This window comes from Ornithorhynchus anatinus, chromosome 11 (genome assembly GCF_004115215.2).
Source record: "Ornithorhynchus anatinus isolate Pmale09 chromosome 11, mOrnAna1.pri.v4, whole genome shotgun sequence".
Classification (NCBI taxonomy): domain Eukaryota; kingdom Metazoa; phylum Chordata; class Mammalia; order Monotremata; family Ornithorhynchidae; genus Ornithorhynchus; species Ornithorhynchus anatinus.
This window is the reverse complement of record NC_041738.1, coordinates 14,556,440-14,581,553: the sequence shown is the minus strand read 5'-3', so window position 1 is coordinate 14,581,553 and position 25,114 is coordinate 14,556,440. Positions and strand designations below refer to the sequence as shown.

Genomic DNA, 25,114 nt, shown 5'->3' with positions numbered 1-25,114 from the left:
TGAAGAAAAACCTCATATGCACTTAGTTCTGCACCCCAGCCTGCCTCGCTTCTTATTACACTGATGCCCAAGCAGGAATATGAGTAACATGGATCAGTACTAGTGGTGTTGCTTAACTCTTTAGAACTATAATCAATTCCTCTTCACAGATTCTCAGTTCTGAAGTCTCCAAAACAGGGCTCATCATTATTTCTCATGGCAGTTGATATCATCATCATCATACCTCATGGTCCAAGACTATGGTCTCTCTTGGTACTCTGCACCATTTCTTTTGGAGTGCTTCCCTCCTGAATGCTCTTGATCCAAGGCCACTCAACATAGGCCAGACCGTGTCCAAATCAATGCTCAGTACCAACAAGGAAAGCCCACTGCCCAGCAAGCTCATGTCAAGAGTCTAGGGGGAGGTGGTGGCTGAGTCCTCTGTCGGGATCCTGACAACCTGACGTCTCTCTTTCAATCACCTCCTTCCTCATGATTCCCTAGTGACTCCCCACTGACCGCCCGGCAGTGCGACCTTCCTACTCTTCCCCAACCAACATTCCTTCCCTCAGGAAGATCTTCGATCCTAAACACTGCCCCATCATGGGGACCTTTGTCCCATATCACCCAGGCAACAGTATGCATCATAGTGGGAAACCAGAAATGAAGAGAGAATCTGTTGGAACCCAAGTCAAATGAAAGAGCCACAGATGGTGGTGGTGAGAAGCTGGCAGAGGTGAGATGTTCCTCAGGAGAGGGGGAAGATTATGATTGTGGCTTGGGAAGCAAGAGACTGGTTGGCTATTGCAGAGGTCAACAGGGAAGATTATTCTTCCCACTGGGCTGAGCACTTCCTCTGTGGAAGTTTAATAGCTAATCTACTTGTTGCTTTTCAATTGGCCCCAACAATGGTAAGGAAGAGATCTGGCATGCTGGATCATTGGTCATGGGATGGCCCCCTCCACCACCAGCCTCCACATCAGAGTATATAAGGGGCCCTGGACCACCATTAGGCATTCAAACTTGGGAATCTCCTCCTCCTCTGAGACAACTCCAGACCCCAAACCAATTGACACCATGGTCAACTCCTGCTGTGGATCCATCTGCTCTGACCTGAGCTGCAGAAGAGGCTGCTGCCAAGAGACCTGCTGTCAGCCCAGCTGCTGCTGCAGCCCTTGCTGCCCCCCGACCTGCTGCCAGACCACTTGCTGCAGAACCACCTGCTGCCGCCCAACGTGCTGTGTGACCAGTTGTTGTCGCCCGACCTGCTGCCGGACCACTTGCTGCCGCCCGGTCTGTTGCGTGTCCACCTGCTGCAGGCCCTGCTGCCTCCAACCTTGCTGTGTGCCTATCTGCTGCAGGCCTTGCTGCCCCCATCCATGCTGTGTGTCCAGCTGCTGCAGGCCCTGCTGCCCCCGACCCTGCTGTTTGACTAGCTGCTGCCAGCCTTGCTGCCGCCCAGCTTGCTGCCAAACCACTTGCTGCAGGACGACTTGCTGCCGCCCAACCTGCTGTGTGCCCACCTGCTGCCAGCCTTTCTGCCGCCCAACTTGCTGCCAAACCACTTGCTGCAGAACTACCTGCTGCCGCCCTACTTGCTGTACATCGTCTTGCTGCTGAATAATGTCCACTCCTGCCAACTGCTTGTAATCAGTGACCATCCACATGGAGACCTGATTTCCCTGCCCCTCCTGAAACTGCCCGGGAGAAGGACTGTGCTTCCTGCCCGCAATTAGCAAAACTGCCTGACATGAGACCCACAGACTCCCCCCTTTGGAGCAGGGTCTGGCCTGCCACTCAGCAGGCACCCTCCTCATCCAGTGTAGGCAGAGACCTCTCAACAATATTGAAGCCACTGACCAAAAACCAAATAGACAGCTCAATGTCCTCATTGCAAAGAGGGAATGTGCCGATCTGAGGAAGGAAAATGGATCATTCCCCAGGTAACCATCCAGCTTGGGAAAACCTTTTCTAAGACCACTGTCCAGGCTCCCAAATCCCATATCCTCTGAGTTCGATATGCTTTCTTTGTGTCGTGCTCCTCACTCTTGCTTTATCATGTCTTGGTGATGGACTGTTTTCTAATAAAATATCCCTGCCCAGCATGGAAAATCCTGGCATCATTATTTCTTGTACTTTTTTCTTTAAAATCTACTTAAATGCAGTAGAAATACAAAATGATTTAATCTATCACTTTGATTTCCATATTTCTAATCATAATAGTCCATGCTAAAGAAAGAGTACTATGATCTAGAGTATCTTGAGAGCATAAATGAAATCTCTATCAGGACCACCAGTTAACGAAATATATCAGGAAAAAAACTATCTGCAGATAGCAAAGTACTTGCTAATTAACCAGCGTGGCTCAGTGGAGAGAGCACGGGCTTTGGAGTCAGAGGTCATGGGTTCGAATCCCGGCTCGGCCACTTGTCAGCTGTATGACTGTAGGCAAGTCACTTAACTTCTCTGTGCCTTAGTTACCTCATCTGTAAAATGGGGATTAAGACTGTGAGCTCCACATGGGACAACCTGATTCCCCTGTGTCTACCCCAGCCCTTAGAACAGTGCTCTGCACATAGTAAGCGCTTAACAAATACCAACATTATTATTATTATAACCTTTGTGGGATCACGAACCCTGTCATAAATGAAGTGGGATGGATTTCCAGGTCGGGAAGGGGGTGGGGATGTATGGCATGGGACAAGGGAAAGGAGTTGGCACTCAATCAGCTCACCCATTCTTACATTACCTCACTGATTTCATGCTACAGTGAGCAAGTTGGTGCTAGAGGAGCAAAGTGTATGGGCTAGTCTGTAGAAGGAAATCAGTGAGGGAAGATAGGAGGGGGAGAGGAGATTGAGTGGTTTAAAGCCAGTGACAAGGCTTTTTTGCTTGACGCAAAGCAGCAGATGCTTTTGAGGAGATGGGAGATGTGGATCGATCTGTTGTGTTTTTTTTAAATGAACCAGACAGCTGAGTGAAGTATGGATTGACGTGGAGAGAGACAGGAGGCAGAGAAGTCAACAGTGAGGCTGAAGCAGTAATCAAGGTGGGATAGGATTCAAGCTTGGGTTAATGTGGTGACAGTTTGGATGGAAAGGAAAGGGTGGAGTTTATCAATATTAGGACAGTAGAAATGACAGAATTTGGTGGTGATTTAAATATGTGTGTTGGATGAGGGAGATGATTTGAGGATAATACCAAGATTACAGGATTGTGTGATAGGGAGAATAGTGGTGCAGCCTACAGTGATGGGAAAGTCAGAGGGAGGACAGGGCTTGGGGGGGAATTTAGTTTGAGGTGTTCATGGGACATCCAGGTAGAAATGTCCTGAAAACAGAAGGAAATGTATGACTGCTGAGAAAGAGTGAGGTTGGAGCTGGAGATGCAGATTTGGGAATCTTCAGCATAGAGAAGATAGTTGAAGCCATGGAAGCAAATGAGTTCTCTAAGAGAGTTAATGTAGATGGAGAATAGAAGGGGATCCAGACCTTAGCCAGGGACCCCCACTGTCCCAGAGGAGAAACCTGAAAAATAGACTGAGAAGGAACGGCCAGAGAGATATAAGAGGAGAGAACCAGGAGAGGACAGTGTCAGTGAAGCCACAATTGGATAATGTTTCCAGAAGTGGGTGTTTGACAGTGTCAAAGGCAGCTGGAAGTTCAAGGAGGATTAGGTTCGAATAAAGGCCATTGGATTTGGAAAGAAGGAGATCATTGGCGACTTTTGCGAGGGCAGTTTCTGTGGAAGGAAGGGACAGAAACCACAAGGGAGGGGGTTAAGGAGAGAATTGGAGGAGAGGAAATGGAGGCAGCCTCATAGTCTGGTCCTGATGTTTTGAACTCAGAAATGGAGAATTAAATTTCTCTCCCCTAGCCAGTCTCCTTCCTCTTTTCTCAGTGATTGTCTTTGTTCCAAATAGTGCCATCTCTTAAGTGACTGACACCTGGATCATGGGTTTTCCCACTGGAAAGGAGTAGCAAGAATATGTAACATCTCCAACTGCACATCTGACCCCATCCTCTTGCATCTTATCAAAACACTTGTTCCCTCCCTTCTTCCCTCCATAACCACCATCTTTGACTGTTCATTCTCCAGTGGCTTCTTTCTCACTGTTTTCAAAAATGTTCATGTCTCCCCATCCTAAAAAAAAAAAGAAACCCTATTTTGACCCAACGTCTCCCTCCAGTTATTGCCCCATCTCCCTCCTACCATTTTTCTCCACATTCCTAAGAGCCAGTAGTCTACATCCACTGTCTCATGTTTCTCTCCTCCAGTGTTCTCCTTGACCTTCTCCAATCTGGCTTCCATGTCCTTCATCTCACAAAAGCCACCCTCTCAGAGGTCACAAATAATCTCCCTCTTGTAAAATTCCTCTATTCCATCCTAATCCTCCTTGACCGCTCAGCCAGGGAGGACTGGGAGGAGCTTCTTCAGTGGCATGGAGGAGAGCTAGTGAAGGTTCTCGGGGAGAAGGCATGGCTGGCTGTGTACATTGGGGACACCAAAGGTGCTTAGCTGCAGTTTCAATCCTTGTGCACAAAAAGCATGTTGGGAAATGAGGTACTTGGTGGTGAGGAAGGAAGGCAGTAGTGTTCCCTGTTCCTTCAATCGATCAGTCAATCAATCCTATTTATTGAGAATGTACTCTGTGCAGAAAACTGCACTAAGCACTTGGGAGAGTACCCTATAACAAGGTTGGTAATAATAATAATGATAATAATGATGATAATGACAGTATTTGTGAAGCACTTACTATGTGCCAGACACTGTACTAAGCTCCGGAATAGATACAAGATAATCAGGTTAGACACAGTCCTGCCCCACATGGGGCTAACAATTTCAATCCCCATTTTACAGATGAGGTAACTGAAGCCCAGAGAAGTTAAGCGACTTACCCAAAATCACAAAGCAGACAAGTGGTGGACATGCTTCCTGCATATAAGGAGCTTACAGTCTAGATGGGATCATGGGACTGTGGTGGAGAAAGGGCCAATCACATGTCTCTGTTGATGGAATGCTGGGAGCTGATCTCTGTTCTAGGGACAGAGATAATGCCATGGAAGTGAAAAATGTGACATCCTCAGAGCACTGAACTTGAGACTGTTGGGCCCAAAACTGAAGACACACTACAAGAAACAACTACAGGAGATGCCATGAATTTTTTATCCCACAGATGGGAAATTTTATTAGGTAGCTACAAGACAGTGAAACATAGAAAAGTGAGAGGGAGTGATGGAAAGGAAAGAAGTCATTACAGGCTAAGAGGATTCGGTTTGCTGAAACCTGTGTGGGTGATTCCTCAGGGAGAAGCAGGAGCAGATAAAACTCTCATCCATCATCCTTTTTCCTAAGAGATGCCAGGTGAGAGGATGCGGTGAATGAGAGAATGAGCTGTAAATGAGGGAATCCAGAATTTCGAGTGGAGCCTATTCCAGTTCTGGAACTGCAGATTCTCTATGGGTCTCTGATGGCATGGAAGGTAGCAGCAGGGAGTTCCTGGATAGCTCCCCCAAATTTCAAGAACCATCGAGGGGGTCATGGTTTGGAAGCAGCTGGTTGCCAGGCAGGATGCTCAGCAGCAACATGATGGGCCGCAAGTGGGGCGGCAGCAAGGCTGGCAGCAAGGGGACACACAGCAGCTTGGGCGGCAGGAAGTCGTCCGGCAGCATGTGGTTTGGCAGCAGGTTGGGCGGCAACAAGGCTGGCAGCAGGTAGGCACACAGCAGGTTGGCGGGCAGCAGGGCCTGCAGCAGCTAGGCAGGCAGCAGGTAGGGCAGCAGCAAGGCTGGCAGCAGCTGGGCACACAGCAGGTTGGCGGGCAGCAGGGCCTGCAGCAGCTAGGCAGGCAGCAGGTAGGGCGGCAGCAAGGCTGGCAGCAGCTGGACCCACAGCACGGTGGGGGACAACAGGGCGTGCAGCAGGTAGACACACAGCAAGCTGGGCGACAACAAGGCTGGCAGCACAGGGAGAATCTTGGAAAGCCACAGAAGCTTGTGGAGCAGCAGTTGCAGGCCATGGTGGCAGGTACTGTGATGGTTGTTCAGGTGGAAGGAGACACGTTCCTGATGTTTGGTTGCCTCCTTGCCCCACTGCCTCTCTTATATACCCCCTAGGGAGCTGCTGTGGTGGTGAGGGAAGCGGGATCACATCCTTGTAATTGTTTGAATGCTAATTTTCAATAATTAATTAAGGGGCAATTAAGTTTTCTTCCATGAAATGTCCTGAGCTTCCTCAGAAGGACCACTGTGTTTCCCAAGGGCATTGACAGTCATTCAATCAGCTTTTGAATTCCTGGACATTATTCTAGTGCTTCTTCTCCCCTGAGAAACATCACCTCCCACCAGTCAACCTGTTTCCTTCCCTGTTCCTGGGCTGTGGGTCTGTCACATGAACGTGTGATGCTCGAGCTCTGTTGACACATTCTGAGTAATGTAGGGCAACCTTTTTACTGGAGTAAAGGAACCATTAAGCTTGTCATGGGCAGGAAAAGTGTCTACCAGATGTGTTGTAGTGTACTCTCTCAAGTTCTTAGAATAGTATTCTGCACAGAGTGAGTAGATAATATATAACCTAGATTGATTGATTGACTATTTGGGTCATAATTAGGTGGAAGGTGGTTAATGGAAGAGAAGGCCCGATTCTCTGCTGGGCAAACCTGGAAGGATGAACTTAATTTTGTTCAGGTTCAGGTTTGAGCTGTGGAAGAGTGTTTTTAACAGAGTCTGCCTTAATCCCACTACAACAAGCCTTTTTTATTGTATAAAATCATTCCATCACCCCCTGTCCCTGGAAATATAGCAGTTGGAAGGGGTTGGTTTTGTTGAGGCTGGTGGAAATGGCAGCTTTTTTTCTATTTGTTAAGCATTGACTATGTGCCAGACACTGTAATAAATGCTGAGGTAGATATAAATTAATCTGGTTGGACACAATCCATGTCCCACAAGATACTCACAGTCTTTATCCTCATTTTATAGATGAGGTAACTGAGGGAGAGAGATGTTAGGTGTCTTGCCCAAGGTTACACATCAGGCAAGTGGCTGAGTCTGGATTAGGACCCAGGTCCTTCTGATTCCTAGGCCTGTGGTCTTGAAGTCAAAACAATTTACAGAATGATGATGTCACTAGTCTGTCAGATAAAGTTGTGGGATTACTCATGACAAAGATTCTGAAGGTCTGTGATCCTGGCTCAAAAAGGAAGCAGGGAGGCCTAGTGGAAAGAGAAAGTGCCTAGGACTCAGTGGAGTCATTCATTCATTCAGTCATATTTATTGAGGGCTTACTGTGTGCAGACCACTGTACTAAGCACTTGGGAGAGTATAATACAACAATAAACAGTCATATTCTTTGCTCAAAATGAGCTTATAGTCTAGAAGGAGGGGAAGCAGGCATCAGTACAAATAAATAAAATGACACATATGTCCGTAAGGGCTGTGGGACTGATATGTGGGAACAAGGCATGGGGTTGCCAAAGGGAGTGGGAGATGTGGAAATGTGGGGCTGTCTGGGAAGACCTCTTGGAGGAAATGTTTTTTCAATAAGACTTGGAAGGGGGAGAGAGTAATTGTTGGATTTGAGGATGGAGAGCATTCCAGACCAGAGGCAGGATGTGGGCTAGGGGTCAGTGGAGAGATGGGTGAGATGGAGGCACAGTGAGAAGGTTAGCACTAGAGGAGCGAAGTATGAGGACTGATTTACAGAAGGAGGTAGAAGGGGGCAAGGTGGTGGAGTGCTTTAAAGCCAATGGTGAGGAGTTTTGGTTTGATGTGGAGGTGGATAGGCAACCACTGGAGATTTTTGAGGAGTGGGGTGACATGTCCTAAAGGATTTTATAGAATAATGATCTGGGCAGCAGAGCGAAGTAGGGACTGGAGTGGGGAGAGACAGGAGGCTCAGAGCTCAGCAGAGAGGCTGATGCAGTCATCCAGGCAGGATAGGATTAAAGTGGTAGCAATTTGAACGCAGAGGGAAGGGTGGATTTTAGCTATGATGTGAAGGTGGGACCGACAGGATTTAGTGATGGTTGAGTATGTGGATTGAAAAAGAGAGGAGTCAAGGATGAGACCAAGCTTATGGGCTTGTGAGACAAAGGATGGTGGTGTCTTGTACAGTGATAGGAAAGTCAGGGGGAGGACAGGGTTTGCGTGGGAAGATGAGTTCTGTTTGGGATGTGTTAAGTTTGAGGTGATAGGAGAATATCCAAGCAGAAATGTCTTATAGGCAGGAGGTTATGTGAAAGTGGACAGAAGGATAGAGATCAGGGCTGGAGAAATAGATTTCACTATCAACAGCATAAAAGTGGTAGCTGAAGCCATGGGAGTGGGAGGCAGCAAGATGAGGTGCACCAAGGAGGCCTCAGCAGGTGGTTCCTCAGCAAACGTTTTGTCAGCAGGCTAGGAGGCCACAAGGTTGGCATCGACTGGATACACAGCAAGGTTGGGGGCAGTAGGCCCTGAAGCAGCTGGACACACAGCAGACTGGGCGGTAGCAAGTGGGCTGGCAGCAGACTGACTGGCAGCAGTAGGGGCTGCAGCAGGTCGGGCGGCAACAGCTGGTCACACAGCATGTTGCTTGGCAGCAGGTGGTTCTGTAGCAAGTGGTCTGGGAGCACGTCGGAGGGCAGCAAGGACTATTGCAGTAGCCGGGCTGACAGCGGGTGTCTTGGCAGCAGCCTCTTCCGCAGCTCAGGTTGGAACAGACGGATCCACAGCAGGAGTTGACCATGGTGTCGGTTGGTTCAGGATCTGGCTTTTGCTCACTGGAGGAGGATATTCCTGAGTTTGAATGGCTCCTTGCTCTCTTTTACCCCTTATAAGCCCTAATATGGTGGCAGGTGGATTGGTAAAGAAAGATGATCCAGCCTACCAGACCCTTTCCTGGCCATAGTAGGGACCAATTGGTAAGAACTGAGTAGATTAATAATAATAATGATAATAATGTTGGTATTTGTTAAGCGCTTACTATGTGCAGAGCACTGTTCTAAGTGCTGGGGTAGATACAGGGTCATCAGGTTGTCCCAAGTGAGGCTCACAGTCTTCATCCCCATTTTACAGATGAGGTCACTGAGGCACAGAGAAGTTAAGTGGCTTCCCCAAGGTCACATAGCTGACAAGTGGCAGAACTGGGATTCGAACTCATGACTTCTGACTCCCAAGCTCGGGCTCTTTCCACTGAGCTATGCAGATTCTCAATGAACACTTGCAGTTCTGCAAATGAAGGACCTGCAGGAGGAAGATATGTAACTTAGTGGGGGACAGTGGGGCCTAAAGGAGCTTGAGCTGTGAGGTCAATGACCTTTAGGAACCAGGTGACTTCAGAATGCATTTTTCAGCACCTGGTTTACCCTGGGGCTAGGACAGTAATCAAGGACGAACTTGCAAGAAATGAAGATTCACACTATCAGGATTATTTTGTGCTGTAAAGGGAAAGTTTATTAGAGTGAAGTAGTACCCAAACACGGGTGAACATCAGGGAGGGAAGAGAGTGTTTTAGACTTAAAGAATTCAGCACCCACAAAACCTGGACTGTGGCCAGAGGATGTGATTTCCAAAGCCAGATGAATCATTAAGGAAAATTCTTTTGTCCCTCCTCAGATGTCATGTAGAGAACATGGAGGTGAGGGGACAAGATGACTGAGATATCCTTTGGTCTTTTGGCAGATGGCTGTTTGGAAGCCAGCATTTATGCTGGCTGAGGTGGGTGGCTGTTGACTGGGAGGCTGGAGAAGACTGTGGGCCCCGTCTTGTTGTCTGATGGCTTGGCTCTATGAGGGCAGGCAGCACAATCTTGCTCCCAGATGGCTCCATGGGATCCAAGGAACCCGGGCATCAATATGGCTGGTCATTAGATGCAAGCAGCTGGCAGGAGGGGTGGTTGTTCAACAGCAAGATGATGTACAGCAAGTAGGGCGGCAGCAGGTGGTTCTGCAGCAAGTGGTTTGGCAGCAAGCCGGGCGTCAGCAAGGCTGGCAGCAGGTGGGGACACAGCAGGTTGGGCGGCAGCAAGTCGTCCGGCAGCAAGTGGTTTGGCAGCAAGCTGGGCGGCAGCAAGGCTGGCAGCAGCTAGGCACACAGCAGGGTCGGGGGCAGCAGGGCCTGCAACAGGTAGACACACAGCAAGGTTGGGGGCAGCAGGGTCGGGGGCAGCAGGGCCTGCAGCAACTGGATACGCAGCACGGTCGGGGGCAGCAGGGCCTGCAACAGGTAGACACACAGCAAGGTTGGGGGCAGCAGGGCCTGCAGCAGCTGGCCACGCTGCAGACTGGGCGGCAGCACGTAGGCTGGCAGCAGACCGACTGGCAGCAAGTGGGCCTACAGCAGGTCGGGCGGCAACAGCTGGTCACACAGCATGTTGGGCGGCAGCATGTTGTTCTGCAGCAAGTGGTCTGGCAGCACGTCGGGGGGCAGCAAGGACTACTGCAGCAGCCGGGCTGACAACAGGTCTCTTGGCAGCAGCCTCTTCCGCAGCTCAGGTCGGAGCAGACGGATCCACAGCAGGAGTTGACCATGGTGTCGGTTGGTTCAGGGTCTGGTGTTGTCTCAGAGGAGGAGGAGATTTCCAAGTTTGAATATCTCCTAGTGCTCCATGCCTCTTATATACCCCGTGGTAGTGGCCGGTAGTGGTTCAAAGACTGATGATCCAGTATGCTGGATCCCTTCCCTGCCATATTCGGAACCAATAGGAAAGCAATGAGTAGATTAGAAATTAAGGTTCTGACAAGGTAGTATGCTTAGAAGGATAATTTTCTATCGTGTTGACCTCAGCAGCAGCCAATTAGCATCTTGCTTCCTAAGGCACAGTTCTGAACTTCCTCCTTTACTGAGGAACATTTCTTCACTTCCTCCATTTTCCCACCACTAACAACCCTGGTTTAGTCATTTGACTCTATACCCCAGTATATCACTATCACCCTCCCTTCCTTGTGGGAATAGGCAGTGAGTCCAAGATACCCCTTGGGCACTTGGGCTAAAAGTCCTCATCTTGGAACAGTGTTCAGGATCAAAGCACCTTCTTCTAGGAAAGAATGCTGGTTGAGGAAATACAAGAAAGTGAGTGGGGAGTCACTAGGGCATCATGAGGAAGAATGTGGCTGAGTGAGCCCATATCAGCTTGTTAGGATCCTGATAGAGAACTCTAAAGCTGGTGTCCATTTCAACCACCTCTGGTTTATTGATTTGACTCTGTTGGGCAGTGGGCTGGCTGTGCTGGCGAGTATGGAGCAAAAGAGCATTTATTTGGACATTTTCTTCCCCATGTGTAGTGGTCTTGGATCTAGAGACAACTTGGGAGGAAGTGCTCCATAAAAACCAGTGGAAAGTCTGGTCTGAGATACTAGATTTGGGTCGTGAGGTAAAATGGTAATGGAATAATTTGTCAGGAACAAAGATGAGCTACAGTCCAGAGACTTTGGGACTGAGAATTTGCACAGAGGAGTTGATTATAAAGCTAATGGCTCGTGTAGAGACTCATTTATTCACTAATTCATTCGATAATATTTATAAAGTTCTTCTCTGTGCAGAGCACTGTACTAAGTGCTTGGGAAAGTACAATTCAACAATAAACAGTGACAATCCCTTCCCACTATGAAATCACTGTCTGGACGGGGCCTCCTCCACTTGTCCCTGATAGTCAGATTCTCAATGGGGTAGGAGTACAATGAGAAAGGGGAGGGGCAGTGATATATTGTTACCCTGCCAAGCAGTCTATGCTCATGTTAACAAGTTCCTGGATGATCTGTGACTGGAACCCAGATCCTCTGGTTCTTAGAGCAGTCTTCTGTCCACACTGGACTATCTCGAGGGCTACGTGAACTGTTCCAGAACTCTGGAGGCCCACCGCATGCTTCCTTTGCGCTTTGTCCATTTCACCTTGTTACCTTATGATGATGTCCACCCGATTTGGGACAAGCCCAATGATAGGTTTGTTAAAGGGGAGAGTAGCAGGAGACAAAATCAAAAGACAAAGTTGATCATCTTGGTCAACACCTCCCACTGAAACTACCCTTGCTGAAACTGAAGGTTTTACAATGTGCTTTGAAGACCTATAAGCCATTCTAGAAGACCCTTCTTCTGGACAATTCGATAAGTGGATTCTGCTAACTTTGGGGGCCAACCCAGGTTAGGTTAAGTGGAGTACCAGTCTAGGGTTCAAAAGTTCCAATTGTCTGATTGCTGCTTCTGACCTGTTTAGTAAAGGAAGGTTTCTTGGAGGAAGATATGATTTTAGTAAGGTTTTAAAGATGGGAAGAGTGGTGATCTGACACATGAAGACAGTCAATTGAGATGCTGAGACGAATGGGCAACCCCTGGAGGTTTTGGGGGAGAAATGTGAAGGATGATTTTTTTGTAAATGTGATCCAGGCAGCAGAGTGAAGTGTTGAATGAAGAGGTAAGAGGCAAGTAGCAAGGAGGCTGATGCAGCAGTTGAGGCAGGATACGACATGTACTTTTACCAATTCTGTGGCAAATTAGATGGAAAGGAAGAGGTGGATTCTAAAGATATGGTGGTGCTACTGACTGGATCTGGTGACGGACTGAATATGCAATTTGAAAGAAAGAGATAAGGCAAAGATAATGCCTAAGGGTAGGGGTTTGTGAGTCAGGGAGGATGGTAGCATTGCCTATACTGATGGGAAAGGTCTGGGGAGGAAAAGGTTTGGTCAGGAAGATGAGGAATTCTGTTTTAGACTCGTTAATTTTAAGGTCTGGTTGGGACAGTCAATTAGAGATGTTCTGAAGGCAGAAAGGAATGAAATACTGCAGAGAAGGAGAGAGATCTGGAGAGAAGTAGTAGATTTGGGAGTCATCCTCATAGAGTTGGTAGTTTAAGCTGTTCTCCAAGGAAGTGGGGTAAATAGAGAACAGAAGGAATCCCAGATCTGAGCTCTGAGGGACCCCCACAGTTTTCCAGACTGATCCCTACACTGTTGCCAGACATCACTTTTTAGTTATTTTTGATCTCAAACTACCATTTCTTCCTGCTACCTCAAAAACAGCCCATCTCCAACTGCTCTAATTCCACAGCCAAGGATGCAGAAGCAATCCCGGCTATATGAAGGCTCACTTTTGTGGGATCAAAGCCGGCACTTTGGCCAATAGAGTCATACCCAACGTTCAGAGATGGGAAGCACGGATCCAGTCCATGCTGTTTCCCACTGCTCACTAAAATTGGCTTCATCCCCTAAGGACCACCTGGCAGAAACTCTGGCCTCCTCTTCTGCCAACAGTCTTCCACGCCCCCCAGAACAGATCATTCACTCCGATGATGTCCAGCATTGGGACATTTCCCACTGAAGGGAATGGGCCTCTACATTACTCGGAATATGTTACCTGAGTCCCAAAGTCAAATGATCATATGTTAGATGCCCAGTCCCAGAGTAGGGAGGGAAGAATCTGACTCAGTGGAAGTGATGCTTCTGCAGGGGCCAGGAGAGGAATCACAAAAAGCAGCATGGCCTAGGTGGCAAGAGCATGGGGTTGGGAGACAGAGGACTTGGATTGTAATCTAGGCTCCATCATTTCTCTGCTCTGTGACCTTGGGCAAGTCACTTAACTTTTCTGTGCCTCAGTGTCCTTATCTATAAAATGGGGATTAAGACTGTGAGCCCCATGTGGGACAGAGACTGGGTCCAACCTGAATACCTGAATACCAGCATTTAGAACAGCACTTTTTACATAGTAAGCGCTTAAAAAACTATAATTATTATTATTATCACAAGAACGTGACTTGGAAAACAAGAGCTGATTGGATGTCTAAAAGTGCCCTGGGGAAATACAATAACCCTCATTAGGAAGCACAGGTGATTTCATGGGGAAACACTAAATTCTCTTTTCAGTAATTATTGTAAATTAGCATACAAACAATCACAAGGATGTGCTCTCCACTTCCCTGTAGCAGCCCCGAGGGGAGTATAAAAGATGGGCAGTGGGGCACAGAAGCAGCCAAAGTCAGGAACTTCTCCTTGCACCTAACAACCATCACAACCCCTGCCACCATGGCCTGCAACTGCTGCTCCACAAGCTTCTGTGGCTTCCCAAGATTCTCCCTGTGCTGCCAGCCTTGCTGCCGCCCAGCTTGCTGTGTGTCTACTTGCTGCAGGCCCTGTTGTCCCCCACCGTGCTGCGGGTCCGGCTGCTGCCAGCCTTGCTGCCGCCCTACCTGCTGCCTGTCTAGCTGCTGCAGGCCATGCTGCCCCCAACCCTGCTGTGTGCCCAGCTGCTGCCAGCCTTGCTGCCGCCCAACCTGCTGTCAAACCACTTGCTGCCGGACGACTTGTTGCCGCCCAACCTGCTGTGTGCCTAGCTGCTGCCAGCCTTGCTGCCGTCCTACTTGTGGCCCATCATGTTGTTTCTGAGCATCCTACCTGACAACCAGAGGCTTCCACTCCAGGACACCCTTGGGGTTTCCTGAAATAGCAGGGAGCCATCTAGGAACTCCCTGCTGCTGCCCTACCCTCCTCCAGAGGTCCATGGGGAGTTCTCAGTCCCGGAACTGGAATGAGCTTCATGCTAAACTCTGTCCCTCATTCACAGTCTCCCACACACGGTCCTCAACCACCTCTTCATCTCACCTGATGTCTCCAAGGAGGAAAGATGATGCAGGAGAGCTTTATCTGTTCTTTTTGCTTCTCCTTAAGGAATCGCCTATCCAGGGTCCAGCAAACTGAATCTCCTAAGCCTGCAGCAAATTTGTTTCTTCTTTTCCCTCGCTCTCACTTTTTTGAGCTTTACTACCTGTTTCCCCCTTAATAAAGTTTCCCATCCCTGGGATAAAAAAGAGCTTAACGTCTCTGATAACTGTTTCTTGAGTGTTTGTCTTCGCTCTCTTGTCTAGTGCTCGGACTCCATCGTATCTTTCACTTCCTCAGCATAACTGTCATATCACTAAACAGTGATCAGCTCCCAGAAGTCCCTTGGGAAAGTGTTCTGGTGATGAAGAAGTTCATTATGTTCATGATGATGATAATGATTAACTTAGGAACCCTCTTAAAGGACAGAACAGGCATCACTTTGATCTGGTCAGCAGGTGAAGCACTCGCCCCCCTCAAACCATTCCTAGAACACCAGTCTGGTTCGACAAAATGAGGGAAGCCCACAGATACAAGCAGTGAGACCTATGTAGTAAATAATAGTGATAGATTCATGGGCCCTGTGGCCCTCCACAGGAAAAGCTGGTTTGACGGCCAACCCATCAATTAATCAATTGTATTTACCGAGTCCTTACTATGAGCAGAGCACTGTACTATCAATTAATCGATCATAATTATTGAGCACTTATTATGTGCAGATTGCTGTGCTATTAATCATATTTATTGAGCCATTACTCTGTGCAGAGCACTGTACTAAGTGCTTGGGAAAGTACAGAATTAGCAGACATGTTCCTTTCCCATAACGTTCTTACAGTCTAGAGGGACAGACAGATATTAATATGAATAAATAAGTAATTTACAATATATATTTCAAAGATATCTACATAAGTGTGGTGGGGTTGGCAGTTGGGTGAATATCAGATGTCCAAAGGTCACAGATAGAAGTGCATCGATGACAAAGAATGGAGCATGAGATGTGGAAAAGAGGATTTATCAAATCTTGGATAAGATGTGATCTTAAAAATGCTTCGAAGATAGAGAGAGCGGTGGTCTGTAGTATATTGAGGGCGAGAGAGTTTCAGGCTTGGGGGATGATGTGGGAAAAGGTTCAGCAGCGAGAGATAGATGAGATTGGGGCACAGTGAGTAATCTGGTGCTAGAGAAGTGGAGTGTGTGGGCTGGGTGTAGTAAGAGATTAGTGAGATATGGCAGGATGGGGCAAGCTGATTGAGAGCTTTAAAGTTAATGGTAAGGAGTTTCCATTTGATACAGAGGTGGATGGACAGCCCTTAGAGGATCTTGAGGAGTAGGGAAACATGGACTGATTATTTTTGTTAATAAATGATTCATGAAACAGACTGAAGTATGGATTGAAGAGGAGAGAGAGGCAAGGAGGTCAGGGAGAAGGCAGATGCAGAAGTCGAGGCAGGATAGGTTAAGTGCTTAGGTCAGCATGGTGGCAGTTTAGATGGAGAGGAAAAGGTGGATTTTAACAGTGTTGTGAAAGTAGAACCGACAGGATTTCATGACAGATTGAATATGTGGGTGGAATGAGAAAAATGAGTAGAGGAAAATGCTGAGGTTATGGATTTGTGATGTAAGGAGGATAGTGTTGTCTACAGTGATGGGAAAGACAGGGTAGACCAGAGTTTGGGAGTGAAGATAAGGAGCTCCGTTTTGGACATATTTAACTTGAGGTGTTGGCTTGACATCCAAGTAGATATGCCTTGAAGGCAGGAGGAAATGTGAGAATGCAGGGAAGGAGAGAGGTCTAGCTGGAGGTCTGGATGGAGAAGAAGTGTGGTATAGTGGATTGAATAAGGGCTGGGGAGTCAGAAGGTTATGGGTTCTAGTCCCTACTCTGCCACTTGTCTGCTGTACGACCTTGGGTAAGTCACTTAACTTCTCTATACCTTAGTTCCCTAATCTGTAAAATGGAGATTGAGACTGTGAGCCCTGTGTGGGACAGGGACTGTGTCCAAACTGATTGAATTGTATCTAGTCCAGCGCTTATCACAGTGCCTGGAACATAGTAAGCACTTAACTAATAGCATAATAATTATTATTATTATTAGCTGGAGATGTAGATTTGGGAATCATCTGCCTAGAGATGGTAATTAAAATCATGGGAGCGAATGAGTTCTCTAAAAGAGTGGGTGTAGAAGGAAAATAAAAGGGGACCTAGAACTGAGTCTTGAGGGAACCTCAGAGGGTGGGAGGCAGAGGGGTAGCCACCAAAAGAGACTTGAAAAGGAGTGGTCAGAGAGGTAGGAGAATCGAGAGAGGGTAGTGTCAGTGAGACCAAGGTTGGATAAAGTTTCAAGGAGAAGGGGGTGGTCTACAGTGTCAAAGGTGGCTGAGAGGCCTAGGAGGTTTAGGATGCAGTAGAGGCCATCAGATTTGGTGAGAAAGTCATTGGTAACCATAGAGAGTGCTGTTTCTGTGCAGTAAAGGGGACAGAAGGCAGATAGGAGAGGATCTAGGAGAGAACTGGAGGATAGGAAGTGGAGACAACTCTCTCAAAAAGTGTAGGGAGATAGGGTAGGAGGGAGTTGAGGTGATAACTGGAGGGAACGGTGGGATCAAGGAAGGGTTTTTTTTTAAGATAGAGAAGCAGAGTGGCCTGAGTTCTAATTCCAGCTCTGCCACGTGAATGCTGCATGACCTTAGGTCAGTCACTTACCTTCTCTGTACCTCAGTTACCTCATCTGTAAAATAGGAATAAGACTGTAATACCTATGTGGGACAGACTGTGTCTAACCTGATTGACTTGTATCTAGTCCAGCGCTTCTTATAATGCTTGGCACATAGTAAGTGCTTAAAAAGGGTGAGGGATACATAAGCATGTTTGAAAAAGTGGTGAAGAAATCATTAGAAAGTGAACAGTTGAAGATGGCAGTCAAGGAGGGAAGAAGGGAGGAGGTGAGTGTTTTCAAAAGATATGAGGGGATAAAGTCAGAAGCCCAGGTGGAGGAAGAAGATTTATAGAAAAGGCGAGAGATTTCATCTTGATTTCCTGAAGGGAAAATAGGGAGAGTCGAAAAGGATGGAGGAAAATAGAGGGGAGGGTGGAAGAAAGGGATAGAGTGCAAGCCTGGGTGACAGAAGGCCATGGGTTCTAATCCCAGCTGCTCCACTTGTCTGTTGTGTGAACTTGGGCAAGTCACTTCATTTCTCTATGCCTCAGTTATCTCATCTATAAAATGGAGATTGAGACTGTGAGCCCCACGTGGGACAGGGACTATGTCCAAACCAATTAACTTGTATCTACCCTAGTGCTTAATACAGTGCCTGGCACTTAGTAAGTGCTTAACAAACATAATTATTACTATTACATGGCCTCACCTTTGCAATGCGCTCCCAGATAGCTGCAGGTAATGCACAACAGAACTCTTTAGAAAATTTCCTGCCACCAACTAGAGACAGTGCATTTTAATATCCTGAAGGCATGGTATGACCTTGGGAGTTTCCCTGCTAACCAGCAACCCCACAGTTACAGCAGTTATCTGAAGGAGGAATCAAAAAAGGCTAGGCTTCTTCCCCCAATCTAGATTGCGGTTTTCCTTGGATTTAGGAATTTGGACATAGGTGTGTTCATGCATGAACACACCTCTTCTTTAAAAATAAATGTGAAATGATTTACATATGTACAAACAATATGCGTTCAGAAAATATGTAAGGTGGAATATGATGACTACCTCAGCAAGAATCGATTAAACAAAGTCAGCCGCATTTTACTAGGGACTTCTGAAAGAAAATCCAGATTTAACTGAAGAATGCCCTCAACCTGGTGCTTCACCTCAACTTAACCTGGGTTGCCCCTAAAGTTAGCGAGAATTTCTCATCAAATCGTCTTCAAGAATGGCTCCTGGGTCCACAAATGCTACGGAGGATACTTCAGTGTCAGGAAGGGCAGTTTGAAAAGGACAGGGAGGTCAAAAATATGTCTCCTAGCTTTCACACCTGCTGTCTTTCCCTTTGACAGAGCCAGCCCTGGATGTTCCTGGCATCCAGGTGATGTCATCCCCAGTCACCCAGATGAACTGGCCAATTCTAAGTGTCAGAGAAGAAAGCAAATGGACATCTGGAGGTGAGCAACAGGTCATGGTAGTCCTCACCCTTGTCCAGTAGAGAATTAGGTTATAGACCCGAGTGAAGATTGCAGGTGAACTGCACAATGTCTTCCTCCTTTCTCATTGCACTTCTACCCTAAAGGTAGAACGCTTAGTACAGTGCTCTGCACACAGTAAGTGCTTAATAAATAAAATTGAACGAACAAAGGGAATATGATTGACAGGGACAAGAGTGAGTAGTGATACAGAAGGCACTAGCATGATAATCCATTCCTCTGTGCAGATTTTCAGCCTTGAAGCCTCTGTACTGTGCTCATTGGCGATCCTGTAGACAGATGATCCCATTGTTATCATCTTACCTCATGGATCAAGAATATAGCCTCGGGCAGAACATTCCACCACTTTTTTTTAATGGCATTTGTTAAGCACTTACTAAATGCCAGGCACTGTTCTAAGCACTGGGATAGAAACAAAGTAATCAGGTTGGACACTGTCCATGTCCTACCTGGGGTTCACAGTCTTAATCCCCATTTTACAGATGAGAACTGAGGCACAGAGAAGTTAAGTGACTTGCTCAAAGTCACCCAGCAGACAAGTGGCAGAGCAGGGATTAGAACACAGGTCCTTCTGACTTCCAGGCCCGTGTTCACTAAGCAACACTGCAGCTCCCTTCCTCTGGGGGAGTTTTCTCCTGGATGCCTTTAATTCCACATGGGGTAGCATATGTCCAAATCAACTGCCCTTTTGCTTCATATTTATAATAATGGCTGGCCAACTGCCAAACTGTCTTGTATCAATAGAGCAGAATCAGGTGTAATGGACACTTATCGCACAGGATCCTGAAAGGAAGAGTTTGACACTGCTCACTCAGCCTCCTCCTTCCTCATGATTCTTTAGTGACTCCTCACTGACCACCATTCAGAGTCCTTTTCCTGCTTTCTCCCAACCAGCAATTCTTCCTCCAGGAAGGTGTTTGATCTTGAACACTGCCTAGTCATGGGGACCTTCACCCCATGTGACCCCAGTCACATGTCTGGCTCGTAGAGAGACCCAAGTAAGGGAGGGATAGAGTACTTTGTTGGGTCCCAAGGTCACAGGACTGATCCACAGTTCGTAGAGGTGGGAAAATGGCTGGAATGAGGAAGTGTTCCACAGGAAAGGGGAATGTCACAATTTGCCTTGGAAAGCAAGGAGTTGATTGGCTACCCCTAAAACCCACAAGGAAAAAAATATTCCCCCCCAACAGGCCTGAGATCACTTCCTTATCAGAACCTTAATTGCTAAACTACTCATTGCTTTTCATTTGGCCCAATCATAGCAGGGAAGATATCCTGCATGTTGGATCATCAGTCTCTGCTCCTACATCCTCCCACCAGTCAGGGTATATAAGGGGCACAAGGCACAAAAAGACATTCAAACTCAGGAATCTCCTCCTTCTCTGAGATAGGACTAGACTCTGAACCAACCGACACCATGGTCAACTCCTGCTGTGGATCCATCTGCTCCGACCTGAGCTGTGGAAGGGGCTGCTGCCAAGAGACCTGTTGTGAGCCCAGCTGCTGCAGCAGCCCTTGCTGCCCCCCTACGTGCTGCCAGACGACTTGCTGCAGAACTACTTGCTGCCGCCCAACGTGCTGTGTGACCAGCTGTTGCCGCCCGACCTGCTGTAGGCCCACTTGCTGCCAGTCAGTCTGCTGCCAGCCCACCTGCTGCCGCCCAGTCTGCTGCGTTTCCAGCTGCTGCAGACCCTGCTGCCCCAGACCTTGCTGTGTGTCCAGCTGCTGCAGACCCTGCTGCCCCCGACCTTGCTGCGTGTCGACCTGCTGCAGGCCCTGCTGCCCCCGACCCTGCTGTGTGCCCAGCTGCTGCCAGCCTTGTTGCCGCCCAACATGCTGCCAAACCACTTGCTGCCGGACTACTTGCTGCCGCCCGACTTGTTGTGTGCCGACCTGCTGTCAGCCTTGCTGCCGCCCGGCTTGCTGCCAAACCACTTGCTGCAGAACCACCTGCTGCCGCCCTACTTGTGGGGCATCTTCTTGTTGCTGAATCATATCCCCTCCTACCAACTGCTTGCAACCAATGACCATCCCTATTGATGCCTGGGTTCTTTGAAAGACATGAACCATCTGGGAGTAGAAGTATGCTCCCTGTCTTCAAAGAGCCAAAGTACCTGACGACAACTTGGGACCCACATTCTTCACCACCATGGAACAAGGCCCAGCATCCCAGTCAGTGGCCATCCACCTCAACAAGCGTGGACATTTGTTTCCAAACAATCACCAGCCAAAAGACCAAAGGACCACCCAGCCACCTGGCATGTTGTCAAAGTGTCCATCTGGGGACTGACAAAGTAGTTTGCCCCGGCGACTCATCTGGCTTTGGAAATCACTTCCACTGGCCTCAGTCCAGGTTCTGTGGGTGCTAAATCCTTCGAGTATGAAACCCTCTCTTCCTGTCTTGATGTTCACCCTTGTTATGACCCTATTCCTCTCCAATAAACTTTCCCTTTACAGCACAAATAATCTTGAAATTGTGAATTTTTATTTCTTGAGTGTTTGGCCTCAATTACTGTCCTGGAACCATGAAGCCAGGTGCTGAAAAGTATGTACTAAAGTCATCTGATCCCTAAACTCTTCAACCTCCACTGTTCATGATCAGTTGGGCAGAACAGGTAGCCCAGCCCATGCCAGGAGACTCAAAGCCAATGATTGTTGTGACACCATTCCAAAAGCAAAATTCATGAAACAGGAATCAGTCACTTAGCTGATAGAATTACTTGGGACATAGTCAGTGTCAGGGAGAATTGAGAAAGGGAGTAGGGGATTAACTATGGGACTAATTACTCTCCACGTGGTGATCCAGGACAGGACTGGAGACTGAGCCTCCTTCTTCAGAGATGGTTGGACATCCTCCAGAAAGGGCTGTGATGAGCAGGGAGAAATGGAACTGGGATATCTGAATCCTCCTTCTTCATCACAGGGGTCCCTGGATGGAGTTCTAGTTGAGGGAAAGTCATCAGTTGGTAGGAAAAGACTTATGTTCATGGTTTTCATTTAAGAACTTCTATTAAAAGAGCCTATGGATTTTGGTCATGCTGAAACCAAAACAGATTTACGATAGAAATTACACATTTTACCACAACCAAGTGACCTGACATGGTGTCCTCTTGTTGGTCTGAAACTCATTATAAACCTGTCAAGATCTGCAAAACACTAGGAGGGGCCAGAATGTATGAGAGATTTTCAGAAGATACATTACTGTAAATCAGACTGGGGAAACAAAAGAGAGACAGAATCTTCTCTGAGTACCCAGCATCCAACCCTCTGGAAGTAATAATAATAATAATAATGTTGGTATTCGTTAAGCGCTTACTACGTGCCGAGCACTGTTCTAAGCGTTGGGGTAGATACAGGGTAAGCAGGTTGTCCCACGTGAGGCTCACAGTTAATCCCCATTTTACAGATGAGGTAACTAAGGCACAGAGAAGTTAAGGGACTTGCCCACAGTCACACAGGTGACAAGTGGCAGAGCCGGGATTCGAACTCATGACCTCTGACTCCCAAGCCCGTGCTCTTTCCACTGAGCCACGCTGCTTCTCAGTGGAAAGTGGAATGGCTAGCTGGACTGCAAACCTCTGGAGTCCTAACTGCAAATTGAGGATTGGCGGAAGCAATGAAAAGAGTGAATTTTTATGGGCAAAGTTGTGCAATTCCCTGGAAATGATCCCTTGCCTCAAGGCAAACATCCTCCCTGCTATTGCCACCCCAAGGGCATTAGGACCATGCAGATCTCCAGGAATCCAAGCTCTTTTTCAATTAGTTTTAGGGGTTACTTCAGCAACAGGAGAGATGGAAAGTCACCTCAACTTCGATATTTTATTCCCAATTTCTTTGAAGATGACAGATCAGCAAGTACAGATCTGGTCTGAAGCGAGGCAACCCGGGAGCAACGAGATACTCATCCAAATCTCAAATGAATCAGAGACTCTGAGAGCAGATAATGACCAACAGAAACTATGTGCTCCAGGCTCATTCCCCCAGTAGCTCTAAAACTGGACAGGTGAGGGACAGATGGCTCTTTCTTGCTCCCTGGGAGAGTACCTGGATGGAATCTATAATTCCAGCAGAGCTAGATAGGAATTGTTTCTCTGCTTGCCTAGGACTGTCACCATTCAGATCTTTACCTCGCCTGACAGCAAGTAAGGAATATTATCGCTGAGCCAGGTTCACCAATCATTTGAACTCTATCATGAGCATCAGCCCTGCCAGACCGATCCAGACCGATCCACTTACATTGTCTGTTGGACCGGTGAAATCATTTTTTGAGTCTTTTTGGCTTGAAGCTGTCATTTCTCCCTGTTTCAGTTAAACCAACCCTTACCTAACTGCTAAATTTCCAGGTACCTGGTGCATGAGTGATCCTGGACAATACAGAAGTTCATTTTGGAAGTATAGAGGCAGGTATTTTGGTTAGTACATTCTCGCTCAAGGGACAAGGCTGTGCAGCTCAGACCATATCCACGTCCATCTTTCACAGCTCACAAAATCAGATTTATCCCTCCAAGATTCTCTGGCAGAAACTGCGACCTTCTGCTCCACATCAGCCTTCGACCCCACAAAACAGATCATTCACCCTTATCTGAATGACCCAGTAAAGGCACTGTACTTCCAGAGCAAGAAGTGGGCCCCTAAATTCCTCAGGGATTGTTATCCGTTCCCCCAAATTAGACAATCATGTGACAGATCTACTGCCCAGGTACTGAGAGGAAAGAACCTGGCTGATTAGAAGTGATGTTTCTCAGGGTAGAATAAGTATGAGAATGAGTTTTGGGAAGCTCAGACCTGATTTGGATGACTCTCATGGGACCCTGGAAAACACAGTGGATCTTACTGAGGAAGCTCAGGATATTTCTTGGGGTGGAAAAATCAAATTCCCCTTTAATTAATTACTTTAAATTAGCATACAAACAATCACAAGGATGTGAAACCATTTTCTGGCCATGGCAGCAGCACCCAGGGGAGTATAAAAGACAAGCAGTGAGGCATGGAGGCAGCCAAACATCAGGAACTTCTCCTTGCATCTGAACGACCATCACAACCCTTACCACCATGGCCTGCGACTGCTGTTCCACAAGCTTCTGTGGCTTCACAAGATTCTCCCTGTGCGGCTGTCGTCAGCCCTGCTGCCGCCCAGCTTGCTGTGTGTCTACCTGCTTCAGGCCCTGTTGTCCCCCACCGTGCTGCGGGTCCACCTGTTGCCAGCCTTGCTGCCGCCCTACCTGCTGCCTGTCTAGCTGCTATCCGCCAACCTCCTGTGTGCCCAGCTGCTGCCAGCCTTGCTGCCTCCCAACCTGCTGCCAGACCACCTGCTGTCGGACAACTTGCTGCCGCCCCACATGCTGCATGTCCCCTTGTTGCCACCCTATTTGTGGTTCATCGTCTTGCTGCTGAGCATCCTGACTGGCAACCAGCTGCTTCCAATCCATGATGGCTTCATGGGTTCCCGGCAATGTGGGGAGCAGTCCAGGAGCTCCTTGCTACTGACCTACCCGTCAACAGAGAAACATGGAGAATCCACTGACTTGGAGCTAGAATGGATTTTGCCCTGAACTCTGGTTCCCCTCATTCACAGTCTCCCTCATGAGGTCCTCCACCACCTCCTCACCTCAACTCATGCTGAAATGAGGGAAGAGGATGATGATGCAGAGCTTTATTCATTCCTTTGTCTTCTCATTAAGAAATCCCCTGTTAATGTCTCAGGAAACCAAATCCGCCAAGCCTGCAATGACTTCATCCCTTTCCCATACTTCCTTCTCACTTCCTTATGTTTTGCTGACTGTATGTTGTTTAATAAAGTTTCCCATCCCTGGGATAAAGAAAAATGTTGGCATCTCTGTTTCTTGTTACCTTAGTGTTCACTGCCAGCGTAGCTCAGTGGAAAGAGCCCAGGCATGGGAGTCAGAGGTCATGGGTTCGAATCTCACCTCTGCCACTTGTCAGCTGTGTGATTGTGGGCAAGTCACAACTTCTCTATGCCTCAGTTACCTCCTCTGTAAAATGGAGATGAAATCTGGGAGCCTCAAGTGGGACAAACTGATTTCCCTGTAACTACCCCAGCACTTAGAACAGTGCTCTGCACATAGTAAGTGCTTAACAAATGCCAACATAATTATTATTATTACTGCCAGTTTCTGGCCAACCACTCCCATAAATGCCATTCCCTGATTGCATGAACTCTTTACTAAAAAGAAAGCTGTAATGATTTACTCTGTGTGTAGATAACATGGAAGATAGGATAATAAAATAATAATATTGATATATATTAAGCCCTTACCCTATGCCAAGCACTGCTCTACTCGGATAATCAGAACCGGTCTAGGTAGGAGGGAGAACAGATATTAAATCCCCATTTTGCAGATGAGGGAATTGAGGCACAAAGAAGTTAAGTAACTCACTCAAGGTGACATACCTGGTTA

General features: G+C 47.6%; 4 protein-coding genes across 8 annotated transcripts; 2 read left to right on the top strand and 2 right to left on the bottom strand.

Moving 5' to 3' along the window:
• Window positions 1–658: 658 nt before the first annotated feature.
• Window positions 659–2,084, top strand: LOC114815204 (keratin-associated protein 4-3-like). The gene has a single exon (XM_029076129.2). It carries the CDS (start codon window positions 931–933, stop codon window positions 1,597–1,599), a length of 669 nt encoding a protein of 222 aa, XP_028931962.1. The 5' UTR covers window positions 659–930; the 3' UTR covers window positions 1,600–2,084.
• Window positions 2,085–5,554: 3,470 nt separating this feature from the next.
• LOC114815074 (keratin-associated protein 4-11-like) lies at window positions 5,555–8,703 on the bottom strand. Its single transcript, XM_029075272.1, has 2 exons — window positions 8,431–8,703; window positions 5,555–5,935 (listed from the first exon to the last, which is right to left on the bottom strand). Exons 1-2 carry the CDS (start codon window positions 8,701–8,703, stop codon window positions 5,555–5,557), a joined length of 654 nt encoding a protein of 217 aa, XP_028931105.1.
• Window positions 8,704–9,934: 1,231 nt separating this feature from the next.
• On the bottom strand, window positions 9,935–10,486 carry LOC100681931 (keratin-associated protein 4-7-like). The gene has a single exon (XM_039913568.1). It carries the CDS (start codon window positions 10,484–10,486, stop codon window positions 9,935–9,937), a length of 552 nt encoding a protein of 183 aa, XP_039769502.1.
• A 9,626-nt stretch (window positions 10,487–20,112) lies between these two features.
• LOC100085284 (keratin-associated protein 4-4-like) lies at window positions 20,113–24,089 on the top strand. 5 transcript variants are annotated; one of them, XM_001515595.3, is made up of 2 exons: window positions 20,113–20,602; window positions 23,833–24,089. In XM_001515595.3, exons 1-2 carry the CDS (start codon window positions 20,113–20,115, stop codon window positions 24,087–24,089), a joined length of 747 nt encoding a protein of 248 aa, XP_001515645.3. The 5 variants fall into 5 exon arrangements, with proteins under 5 accessions (XP_001515645.3, XP_028931958.1, XP_028931961.1 ...); XM_029076125.1 differs by having other exon boundaries at window positions 20,113–20,663; window positions 23,891–24,089; XM_029076128.1 differs by lacking the exon at window positions 23,833–24,089 and having other exon boundaries at window positions 20,113–20,358; window positions 20,512–20,731.
• The last annotated feature ends 1,025 nt before the right edge of the window (window positions 24,090–25,114 follow it).

What these genes read in the sequence shown, in the direction of transcription:
- LOC100681931 (XM_039913568.1), bottom strand. Translation starts at nt 10,486, where the DNA reads ATGGTCAACTCCTGCTGTGGATCCGTCTGCTCCGACCTGAGCTGCGGA.
- LOC114815074 (XM_029075272.1), bottom strand. Translation starts at nt 8,703, where the DNA reads ATGGTCAACTCCTGCTGTGGATCCGTCTGTTCCAACCTGAGCTGCGGA. An exon ending in GTGTGTCCAGCTGCTTCAGG is followed by an intron (nt 5,936 to 8,430) that starts GCCTACTGCCCC and finishes CTGTGCTGCCAG; the next exon opens with CCTTGTTGTCGCCCAGCTTG.
- LOC114815204 (XM_029076129.2), top strand. Translation starts at nt 931, where the DNA reads ATGGCCCCCTCCACCACCAGCCTCCACATCAGAGTATATAAGGGGCCC.
- LOC100085284 (XM_029076125.1), top strand. Translation starts at nt 20,113, where the DNA reads ATGGTCAACTCCTGCTGTGGATCCATCTGCTCCGACCTGAGCTGTGGA. An exon ending in ACCTGCTGCCGCCCTACTTG is followed by an intron (nt 20,664 to 23,890) that starts TGGGGCATCTTC and finishes CTGCGGGTCCAC; the next exon opens with CTGTTGCCAGCCTTGCTGCC.